The 12,313-nt window shown below is 43.7% G+C and overlaps 1 protein-coding gene across 1 annotated transcript in view; it reads right to left on the minus strand.

The window, feature by feature from the left end:
- PDK4 (pyruvate dehydrogenase kinase 4) overlaps nucleotides 1–2,150 on the minus strand; it is a 13,445-nt gene extending 11,295 nt beyond the window's left edge. The window contains exons 1-2 of the mRNA XM_040260478.1: nucleotides 1,770–2,150; nucleotides 631–772 (exon numbers count right to left, since the gene is read on the minus strand). Coding sequence (XP_040116412.1) covers nucleotides 631–772; nucleotides 1,770–1,884 — 257 coding nt within the window. The 5' untranslated portion in view covers nucleotides 1,885–2,150. The remainder of the gene's footprint in view (nucleotides 1–630; nucleotides 773–1,769) is intronic.
- Between the last annotated feature and the right edge of the window lie 10,163 nt (nucleotides 2,151–12,313).

Genomic DNA, 12,313 nt, shown 5'->3' on the forward strand with positions numbered 1-12,313 from the left:
GCATTGCAGGCAGACTCTTTACCAGCTGAGCCACCAGGGAAGCCCAAGAATACTGGAGTGGGTAGCCCATCCCTTCTCCAGGGGATCTTCCCGACCCAGGAGTTGAACCGGGGTCTCCTGCATTGCAGGCGGATTCTTTACCAACTGAGCTATGAGGGAAGCCCTCATCTTCGATGTCTTGTTTTTTTTTTATTCAGAATACTCCCCAATTTTTAATTCTAGCCAGACTCTCCATTTAGTTTCTGAATGGTATAGCCAAATGCCAGCAAGACATTTTAGGCCCTCTCTAAATAGTAGTCATTCCGTATCTATTTCTAGGATAGGATTCTTTTTGCAATATCAAACTCTTTGATGATTTAAAATATAAATATGGTAACTGTTGATTATTTTTCATATTTTCTTCTAGAGGTAAAAATTATATTGTGAAAATATCTACTTTATCAGGTTTATAGCTTTATAACTGCCCTTAGGATAACTTACCCTAGATTAATAGAAAATTCTTTACATCTTGCTAAATAGTTAAGGTTCAGACCACCTGTTTTCCAATTAAGATTTTAATACATTGTAAGAATTCATAGTCAGATAACTGTTTTAAAACTAGAGACTGTTTCAGAATGGTTCACCACTTACCAGCTCTTAACTAATTGCACTGAAGAGGTATTTACTAGTCGTTCAGGGAGTATATAAATTTCCTTCAGGATATTGGCTAGCCTCACTGGCAACTCTTGTCGCAAAAATGCAAAAGAGGTTCTTTCACATGCGTTTTCTGAACCTGCAACAAACATTAATTTTTTTCAAAAACATGTACCTAAATTATATATTTGAGTAGCATTAACTATCCACACACACATATATATTACAAAATTTTATTTCACCCTCAGTAGAGAGCATCTATTTATAATTCATTAGGAAGCATCTTCTTCTTTATCGTCTTTTTCTTTCTTTTAGAGAAAGTGACCAAATATGAGAATTACTGTTTTCTCTTTTTGATAAGGATTCACTTCCAAGAAGTCGTAATATCCCAAGGCTCTTAGTATTTCTAAAAGAGTGCAGGATTCAATCCAACAACAAGGTCGAGAAGACATCATTCAGAGTTCTAGATAGGAAGCTGGATTAAGGACATTGGGGTTGGCGGGGCGGTTTGGGAGGGGTGGGGAGGAAGATATCCTGATGTTTGCAGACTAGTGATAAATAATAATATATTTAAATCCTTGAAATTTTCTCTATAAGATTTTTCTGCCGAAAGTTTGCAAATATTTTCAGCAGTAATGCAAATATAGAGAAAACGATAAAGGTAAAGAAACAAAGAAATTTGTTAGGACTACAGAGAGATGAACCCTGTGGACGGTGGCTAGAGGTTAAAAAATAGCAATTAATTCAAGCCTACTTAATAATACAAGAAATCTTCTCCAAGAAGTAATATGCGATGAAGGAGGGGATAATGTTTCCTCTTTAGGGACAAAGGGAAGTTTCACTATTGTTAAATGATAACTGGAGGCAAAAAGTCTTTTGACTGAAAGGTTAGGACAGAAGGAGGAGGGTGAGCTCATCCGGCAGGCATAAGCGGGGCTGCAAGTGGTCTTGACCTGCAGGCACAGACTGTCAGAAAGGAGGGAGATCTAAGAAAGACAAAGTGTGCTGGCGTCGAGGTTCCAGGGTTCCGCAGGAAAGCGGACCCCGGTTGTTTTAAGTTACCGAGTCCTCCCTATACCGGGACTGAAAGCTGAGGCAACTCCGCAGACCCTCCCGGGCCCCACTTCCCCGCTCACCGAAGTCCAGCAGCTGCTTCATAGACAGCGGGGACGGGCTGTAGCGCGAGAAATGCTCGACCTCGCGGGGGATCAGGGCGCCGGCGCTGCGCATCACGAAGCGTGCCGCCTTCATCTTGATGCCCACCGTCCTGGGCCGGAGTTGGGGCTGGTTTGTAGGGTGAAGGCTGACCTGGGACTGCAGAAGGGGCGGGACGCGTCCGGGCAGGTGGGCCAGCAGACTCGTGCGCCCCGGCCTGGGCTGAGATTCCGGGGAAGGGGGAGCTTCGCGGTTGAGGAGTCGGCCAGTGAGTTGCAGAGCCGTAGGTGGCTTGAGACTCCAGTTCGTGTCCTGTCACCTCCCGTCGCCTCCGAGGTTTTATTTGTTTCCCTGCACGTCCCTCCACTCCCCCCGCTACCCCGCACCCGCCCCAGAGGGGAGGAGTCACTGGGACTTGGAGAGCTTCCTGAACTTGGGGCTGCGCCAGTCGGCTCAGATAAAGAACATTGGGTCCCGCCTCCGGGTCGCGGGGGCCTGGCCCCCAGAGGCTGTCAGGTGTAAGGGGATAACAGGAAGCCCAAGCGGACGTCAGGAGGTACGGGGGCTCAAGATCAGACCCTTGGGACAGGACCCCGGAGAGCGTGGGCTGGTGGCCAGCCCAGACCCGTCCTTGTTTACTAGAGATGGCTCTCTCAATGTCACGCATTCCTGGCCAGAAACTATTTCCAAGAATCTGCGTTCGGAGACATCATTGGTCCTTGCTCAGAGCGGGCCTTTTACAGTAGCTAATCAGCTTTGTCCAAAAGTATGGGCAGCTCTGCTATTGGACAGCGAAGAGAATCAACAGCCTGGAGTTCTTCCTGCGTTTTCTCCATCAGTGAATGGTACAGGTCGGGAACTGAAAGTTCCTTTTGCTGGAACTTGAGGAACAGACCAAAGAACGGGTTATTTTTCCTTGTGGAGATAAAAAAAGCCATCAGTCTGTTTCCTTCCAGTAATACATACCCTCCATTAGGCTTAACGCTTTTAATTAAAAACAAGATTCAAAAGGGATTAACTTGTCAATTTGACTCACTTTTTCCCCTTTCCATCAGAGACTTTGCCACTTTGTCCTTCTGTATGAAATGCCCTTTATCCAAATCTTTGCCTAAGATGTTATTTTATACTAGTAAATGTCCAGCACAACCTATGTGCTACAAGGTATCTTCCCTGATTGCTTATCCTCACTCCTTCTTCCAAATATAGCTTTTCTCACTTATGACATTATATTGTAGCTATTTATTTTCTTATATTTTCCCCTTTCTGAACCCTCTGCCCTACAAGGTTTGGGACCATGTCTGATGACTCTTTTTGAGTCCTACTTTTGCTTTGTTGATACTCAAGTTCAGTTATGGAAACATGGGGAAAGTTCCAAATTGCATCTCCACTTGGAGATAAGTTTTGATACCACTATGATTTATGTCTTTGCATTCTGAATCCTTTTTTACATAATTGCATAGCTCTATGAAACAACAGCAACAAAAATGGTCAAGAAGTCAAAAGACTAAATAAAACTTCTCTGATGAAGCAAGTAAATTTAAGGTAAAAAATCCCTTCTTTTTACTTTAATACATCCTAAGAACAGAAGTAAAAGAAAAGCATCCCTTTGCTTTTCCAACCCTGTGTGTGGGATCCGGAATAGGCAAAGTATTTCAGAGAATTCTATTCTTTAATCTTCAGAGGAAAAGCAACGGAAATGATGGTGTTCATTACAAGCAGGTTTAATTTAGGAGAGCCCCATTGAGTACTTGACCTGGCTTACCCTGCAGGACTCCCATATGTGTGGTGGGGTGATTAAAGATCAGATGAAGTCATATGATGTTCACAGAGACGGCTAAGGGCTAAATGTGAACTGAGGTCATCACACTTTTGTGTGCATGTTATCCCATCCAATAATATTTACCAGGTTGTTCTCACAGTACATTACATTCTTCTCTGTCATTTCTCTATGACAGGACTAGTTGTTTATTGACAACATCCATGGTAACTAGGCTGGAGTAGACAGGTCAAGTTGTGTACCCAGTTGGATAAGATGCCATGTATTACCGTGATTAGAATGTGGCCTGGAAAGAAAGCTGCATTTATATTCTCGGGCTGATCTCAGAACTTGGAGGTGATCCTGTTGCTATAACAGTAAAGGAAAGGGAATTATTGAGGAGCAATGGGTGTGGACAGATCTGCTCATTCATTTGAGTAAAGGTAAACATCCGAGGACTATCAGTGGATTTGGTGTTAATGGGCAGGGGAGAGTACCAGAGCTTCCCCCTTGTACCCTGTGCTGAACACATCCTCCCTGCTGGAGGCAACTGATTCCTGCAATTTTCAGGAGCACACTTATTTTCAGGAGCATCAGATGAATTCTTTCTAGCTTAGAAAAATCTAATAACACAGGACCTGTGATTGAACTTCAAGAATGCAAGTCACACTTTTGCCAAAGGGCTGGGCATGTCCAATTTAAAGAAGGCATCAAGACTCTAAAGAGAAGCCCATTCAACTTTTCTACCTCTAAGAGCACATTCCAAAGAAGCGATTAAAAATACACATAACAGTAACTTTAGAAGCCATAATGGAAAGACGAACAGATTTGACTACAGAATATTTCAAGTTAAAAAAATGAGCAGCATACTTGGAGAAAGTATTTTCAGAGTATATAACAAACAAATGATTCTTTAAGAAATGGCTACTTCAACACAGAACAATATAGACATGCCTCTGTTCCCTAATGGAGATTATAGATTTGTGGGGGAAACAGGCATTACAAAGCAAATGGACAGTGAGGGCCATGAAGAAAATTAATTTGAAGAATATAATGGGAGCTGTTGAGGCTTTGTGGGCAAGGAAGGTCTCTCTGAGAAAGTAACAATTGTAAGAGATGGAGCAGGCTTCCACTGCCGGGTGAGAAGGGAATATTGGTGAAGAGATTGAGGAAATCCAGGCCTAAATCACTGTTTGGTCTCTGATAACTTCTTACAGTTGGTACTTTTAGAGAATACTGTGTATCAGGAGCAGGACTGGGGATGCATTGGTGGGTACAAAAACATTTTCTCCTGACTAACAGTGGGTGATGGAAAACAATAGTCGATTTTAGAAAATTATGGGATTTTAAAAAATTTAATCCTCAGAGCAAGACAAAGAATACAATTAGTGCACTGTCAAATACTTCATAATAGAGATTTGGTCAGTGTGTCACGGTGGTGGTGAAAGTAATGGTGGCGATGCTCACATCTCCAAACTCAGGTGATGTTTGGAGGAAGAGCTGTGTTGATTAGGGAATGCTCTCTCTGAGGACTGGATTTTGGGGTAACCTTAGAAGGATGAGGAGGATTTGGGCAAATTATTGGTAGATGATGTGGAAGGATTTCTAAGCCTAGAAAAAGTACGGGTGTACAAGCTAGGGAATATAGCAGAGAAATAATGACTAGTTTACCAAAGTGGGCAGGAAATGGAAGATTGGGTTACATCATGAAAGCCTTAAATGCTGGTATGAGGACTTTGCTATTCCTGGAGTGAGTGAGTGAAGTCGCTCAGTCGTGTCCGACTCTTTGTGACCCCATGGACTCTAGCCTACCAGGCTCCTCAGTCCACAGAATTTACCAGGCAAGAGTACTGGAGTGGGTTGCCATTTCCTTCTCCAGGGTAGGCATCATGTAACTGTTGAAGCCTCTTAGGCAGCAAGCAATGTGCTCCCTGCTCAAATTTGTTAGCAGCTAAACAATACAACGTAACTAAACTTCACTGAACACCCATTATGTATCAGGCACTGTGATAGGTGCTGGGGAACATAAAGATGAAAAGGGTAGAGCTCCTTTCTTCAGGGTTTACTACTGCTACTAAGTCGCTTCAGTCATGTCCGACTCTGTGCGACCCCATAGACGGCAGCCCACCAGGCTCTCCCATCCCTGGGATTTTCCAGGCAAGAACACTGGAGTGGGTTGCCATTGCCTTCTCCAGTGCATGAAAGTGAAAAGTGAAAGTGAAGTCACTCAGTTGTGTCCGACTCTTCGCGACCCCATGGACTGCAGCCCACCAGGCTCCTCCGTCCATGGGATTTGCCAGGCAAGAGTACTTGGAGTAGGGTGCCATTGCCTTCTCTGAGTTCTTCAAGGTTTAGAGAATGACATATAAATAAGAAAAAGTAGTGTGATGTATATAAAGTCTGTGCTGGAGTGGAGGGAAGTGCAAATAGTCAGCAAAGACTTTCTGGAGAAGGTGACACATCTGAGTTATAAAGGTAGAACAGAAATTCATGGGCAGACAAAGAGGAAAAGTGCTGGAGCAATGTGGGGAGGAAATGAAAAAAGTAATTTCATTCGCAAAATCTCTACTGCTGCTGCTGCTGCTAAGTCGCTTCAGTCGTGTCCGACTCTGTGCGACCCCATAGACGGAAGCCCACCAGGCTCCCCTGTCCCTGGGATTCTCTAGGCCTTGTCAAATCTGAGAAGGAAGAATATAAAAAATCAGTTCTCTGAACTTCTAAGCCTGTGCTACTGGGAGGGGTGATTCGACAATAGAAGAAAGAAGTGAAAAGGGTCGGGAAGAAAGGTTGACTGAGGAGAAGGGAACACAGATGGTGAGTGGGAACACTTTCAGTTCAGGAGAAGTCACTGGGGAAACAGTCACAGTTGTAATTACTGGTGAAGGAAAGATGAGAACTCAAAGGCTATTGAGCCATTGCTGAGAAGTGACAACAAATGAATGAAAGTCTCTCCCTACTTTCTTTACACAAGGCGCCCCTCAAAATCGCCTACAGCTCTGTCTCACCTTTTTTCCGTGCACATTACTTCCTTCTGGAGTAGTCCTTGCCCTACACTTACAGGGGCTTCCCTTGCAGCTCAGTTGGTAAAGAATTTGCCTGCAATGCAGGAGACCTGGGTTTGATCCCTGGGTTGGGAAGATCCCCTGGAGAAGGAAATGGCAACCCACTCCAGAATCCTTGCCTGGAAAATCTCATGGACAAAGGAACCTGGTGGATTGCAGTCCATGGGGTCACAAAGAGTCGGGCATGACTGAGCGACTAACACACACACACACACACACACACACACACACACACACTTACCAGAGTCAAAACCCTCCCCTCACTAAAGCAGCACCAAAGCAAAATTCTTTTCCTTCTTTTTCAGCAGGAGCTCCAATGTTATCATAAAAAAGCAAATGAATCCTGAAGGTAGCACATCTTGACTTTCCTTAGGGAAGCAAGAAGAATTTTTGCCTCAGCTCCAAATACAGGCTTATAGTTAATTTCCTCCCCCCACCAGAAAATTTTCAACTGTGTTTAATGTTTGCATTTACAAAACAATAAGAGGAGGTAAGCAAAGGAAATTTAAAAGTTAACTAAAGAAAAAAAATAACAGACATATGGAAACATTCTGAGACTAATGAATGAGTAGGAAAATAGGAAGTAATAAGATAATGAGACATCATTGTTCTACCATCAGATTGGAAAATAATGAAAAAGTCTGATAACATCTGATGTTGGCAAGTCCTGGGGAAATAAGCTGCTCTACTATGTTATTTGTGGAAATGTAAAATTGGTAACATTTTTGGAAGGAAATTGACAGAATCTATAAAATTTTAAGGATAGTTACCTCATGTTTCAGCCATCCCACTTCTAGAAACAACCTACAGTTTTACCAAGAGAGAGCATGAAGATTTATGTACAAGACTGCTCATGGAGTACTACCTGTAAGAACAAAATTTTGAAGACAAAAGAACTTGTCTACTCATGGGGGAATGAGTAAGTAAATGACACCCATGCACTATAATCCTAAAAGATGATCCTGTTAAAGCTCTGCACTCAATATGCCAGCAAATTTGGAAAACTCAGCAGTGGCCACAGGACTGGAAAAGATCAGTTTTCATTCCAATCCCAAAGAAAGGCAATGCCAAAGAATGCTCAAACTACTGCACAATTGCACACATCTCACATGCTAGCAAAGTAATGCTCAAAAGTCACCAAGTGAGATTTCAATACTATGTGAACCATGAACTTCCAGATGTTCAAGCTGGATTTAGAAAAGGCAGAGAAACCAGAGATCAAATTGCCAGCATCTGCTGGATTATAGTAAAAGCAAGAGAGTTCCAACAAACATCTACTTTTTTTTTATTCACCATATCAAAGCCTTTGACTGCATGGATCTCAATATACTATGGAAAATTCTTAAAGAGATGGGAATACCAGACCACCTTACCTGCCTCCTGAGAAATCTGTATGCAGGTCAAGAAGCAACTATGTCAGTTAGAACTGGACAGGGAACAATGAACTGGTTCCAAATTGGGAAAGGAGCATGTACGTCTAAGCTGTATATTGTCACCTCGCTTGTTTAACTTATATGCATCATGTGAAATGCCACGCTGGATGAAGCACAAGCTGGAATCAAGATCATCAGGAGAAATATCTATAACCTCAGATACACAGATGACACCACCCTTATGGCAGAAAGCAAAGAGGAACTAAGGAGCCTCTAGATGAAAGTGAAAGAGGAAAGTGAAAAAGTTGGCTTAAAACTCAACCTTCAAAAAATGAAGATAATGGCATCTGGTTTGATCACTTCATGGCAAATAGATGGGGAAACAATGGAAACAGTAAGAGGCTATTTTTGGGGGCTCCAAAATCACTGCAGATGGTGACTGCAGCCATGAAATTAAAAGACACTTGTTCCTTGGAAGAAAAGTTATGACAAATCTAGACAGCACATTAAAAAGCAGAGACATTACTTCTCTGACAAAGGTCCATCTAGTCGAAGCTACAGTTTTTCCAGTAGTTATGTATGGATGTGAGAATTTTACTATAAAGAAAGTTGAGCACTGAAGAATTGATGCTTTTGAACTATGGTGTTGGAGAAGAGTCTTGAGAGTCCCTTAGGCTGTAAGGAGATTAAACCAGTCCATCCTAAAAGAAATCAGTTCTGAATATTCACTGGAAGGACTGATGCTGAAGCTGAAACTCTAGTACTTTGGCCACCTGATGTGACGAACTGACTCATTGAAAAAGACCCTGATGCTGGGAAAGATTGAAGGCAGGAGGAGAAGGGGATGATAGAGGATGAGATGGTTGGATGGCACCACCAACTCAGTGGACATGAGTTTGAACAAGCTCTGGGAATTGGTGATGGACAGGAAAGCCTGGCATGCTGCAGTCCGGGGGTTCCAATGAGTCGGACATGACTGAGCAATGGAACCGATGCACTAAAATACTATCTGTTAGTTGCAGGGTGTGCAGTTAGCTGACAGCAAGGCTGCAGCCCCTTCGGGATCCACACTGTGTTGGAACCAATGCCAGGCTTTTCACATGTAGACTCCTGTGATGGATAAGCACCTAGGGCTGGCCATTATTCCTCAGTGTGTGTGTGTGTGTGCATGCTAAGTCACTTCCGACTCTAAGACTGATGTGAGTCCAACTGCTGTGGACTGTAGCCCACCAGGCTCCTCTGTCCATGGGATTCTCCAGGCAAGAATCCCGAAGTGGGTTGCCATGCCCTCCTCCAGGGGATCTTCCCAACCCAGGGTTAGAACTCACATCTCTTACATCTTCCCGTGTTGGCAGGCAGGTTCTTTACCACTGGTACCACCTGAGAAGCCCTCTCCTCAGTGTGGGACTCTGCTAATGGGAATTCTCTGCTCTGAGGCCTTCTTCCTGTTGGTTGAAGTTCTGTCAAATTTGCGTCGTGTTCTGAGTCTGTCCCTGCTCAGTTCTGCTTCTCATGTCCCCACAGCTACTGATCCACAGTCTGAAAGTTTTCTCTGCTCACTTCTGCTTCCTCCCTGTTCGCTTTCCACAGGCCACCCCTCCGGCAGCCCAGCTGGGGACTCTGGAGCACACAGTTCCCATTAGAAGAGGCCTATCCTATATTGGGCAGAGATGGAAATCGGTTCGCTGGTCCTTGAGGGTATAACTGGAATTTACATACTTGGTAACTGGCATTTGGAATAATTTCACAGTAAGTCCTTGGCCTATAGGTGTAGCACTGTCAAAGTGGAGAAGGCCAAGTATAAGCTTCTGAAACAATTACAGAACACTATGATACTCTGGTGGGAATGACGGAGATTACTTCCATTCTTGCATCTCAAAGGTGGTGGTTCCCTCGTATTTCGACCGAATTCATCTGTAAAAACAGATGGCTTTTTGAGAATGATTGTGGACTACTATAGTTGAAAGGAGCAGTAGCCCTGATAGAAACTTTCCGTGGATATGATACTTTTCCCTAGAGCAGATTAGTTGGTTCAGGTACATGGTATATAGTCACGCATTTGGTATGTTTTTATTTCTACATAGACAAACAAAAAACTCCAAACCTTTTGCACTTTTGTCTCAGCAACTGCTTACCAGAGGACCTACACCAACATTGTCTCTATGTTAGAGAATTGTCCTCTATATTTTGTTAATTGTCAAAAGCTTGTGACATACTAATATATATGTGGTATGGTTCAAATTTTTTTTAAGAAAGAAAGAGGACTTCCCCAGTGGCTCAGTGGATAAGAATCCACTTGCCAATGCAGAGGACACAGTTTCGATCCCTGATTGGGGAAGATCCCACATGCCATGGAGCAGTTAAGCCTGTGTACCACAACTACCAATCCAGAACTCGAGAGGCCAGGAGCTGCAGCTACTGAGCCCATGTACTGCAGCTACTGAAGCTCGCCATCTACAGCCCATGCCACACAACAAGAGACGCCACCGCAATGAGAAACCTGTGCACCACAACGAACAGCAACCCCCGCTTGCTGCAGCTACAGAAAGTCTGTGCAGCAACAAAGACCCAGTACAACTGAAATTATTAATTAAAAAAGAAAGAAAAACAACAAAAACTGAATATTTGAATATGAGTTAATATATGGAGGTAAAGGGTCTGGGAAGGAATAATACCAAATAGTCATGGTATTGGGGGTGTATGGAAGGAGACCCCCACACTTCTTTATACTCCATGTTCTCAATGATACACGACTTTGTGCTTCATACACTCAAGCCAGGAATAGTTCTTGACCAAATGAACAGGGTAGAAACTAATGCCACTTGGGGAAAAACTGTTCCCTGGACTTGTTTGCCCTTACATTTTTCTTCCTCTGTGGGATTCCAAGATGAAGCAACAGGGGACTGAAGCAGCTTTGACTAAGTTTGCTACTGCCAATATCAGGGTCCTCTGTGACTGTGTTTTGCCCGAATGCCAAAAATGGGGCAAGTAAGGTGGAGAGAGCATTTGTAGAAATAAATGCTGTGCAATGGGCGATGATAGTCCAGGCCTGAGTATCTTGGTCTTTGTGTGTACTCAGTTGTGTCTGAGTCTTTGTGACCCCATGTAGCGCCTCTTTGTAGCCCACCAGGCCCCTCTGCCCATGGCATTCTTCACGCAAGAATACTGGAGTGAGTTGTCATTTCCTCCTCCAGGGGATCTTGCCAACCCACATGTCGAACCTGTGTCTCTTGAGTCTCCTGCATTGGCAGACAGATTCTTTACCACTGTGCCACTTTGGTCTATACCACTGAATTGAAAGGTAGAACTGGGGCTCTGGAAAGCATATAATCCTAGACAACTTCAGAGGTCAGGTGGATGAATTATCTAACTTTGTCCTCATAGTTCCTTGAATTCTTTAATCTCAGTGACCTTGACACCTGCTGCTTTTCTTCTTTAACATTAAGTAATGAATTTGGCCATGTTGTGGCACAAGGGATCTTCAATCTTCTTTGCAGTATGAGGGATCTTTTTTAGTTGCAGCATCCTGGATCTTTATTTGCAACATGTAGGATCTAGTTCCCTGACCAGGGATCGAACCCAGGCCTCCTGCATTGGGAACATGGAGTCTTGGCTATTGGATCATGAGGGAAGGCCCCCTACTGCATTTCTGTTACTTATTCCCATGGCCACTTCACGTGCCTGATCATTGGTCAGGACTGCCTTGCCTCTGAAAGCATGGAGACTCCTTTTCCCGACCCTCTGTCTCCTCTTTTTCCATTTGGTTCATTCCCTTGCTCTCTTTAATCCTGTTCCGGCACACAGCTTGTGTTTTCCATTTCTTCCCTATTCACCCTAGATGCCCTGCGCCTGATTCATTCTCACCTTCATCCCTTTCGTGTTCTACTGTTGCCTCTGTTTTGCTATCTGTTAACTGCAGAATAGGCATCCTATTTTGTTTGTGAGATTTTCTTCCCATCTACCACACCGTAGCACCACAGGGGACCGTCAGCCCCCAGGCCTTCCCTTAGTCTTGTGTTCCAGGTTATATCCTGCTCCCTGAGGCTGTCATAACATATCTCAGTGAAAAAGTGAACCACACACTTAAGCTAAATGAGTCCCTGGATGCCACGTTGTGCTGTTGGACCTCAGAGTCGACTTGGACTAGTCCTGCCGTGCCTCACATTGTGACTTAGCTCAGGTACCACCTGATATTTCTTCCTCTCTATTTATCTATCTTTGACTAGTGTCTTCTCCAGGTCATTTTTTGTACCTCACAATCTGACCTAGTCTCTCATGCTCTTTGTCCTTCTTCCAAATATTTCCATTTTGCCCTCTAGAACTCAGCATTTGTC

Source organism: Oryx dammah, unplaced genomic scaffold (assembly GCF_014754425.2).
Source record: "Oryx dammah isolate SB20612 unplaced genomic scaffold, SCBI_Odam_1.1 HiC_scaffold_18, whole genome shotgun sequence".
Taxonomy (NCBI): domain Eukaryota; kingdom Metazoa; phylum Chordata; class Mammalia; order Artiodactyla; family Bovidae; genus Oryx; species Oryx dammah.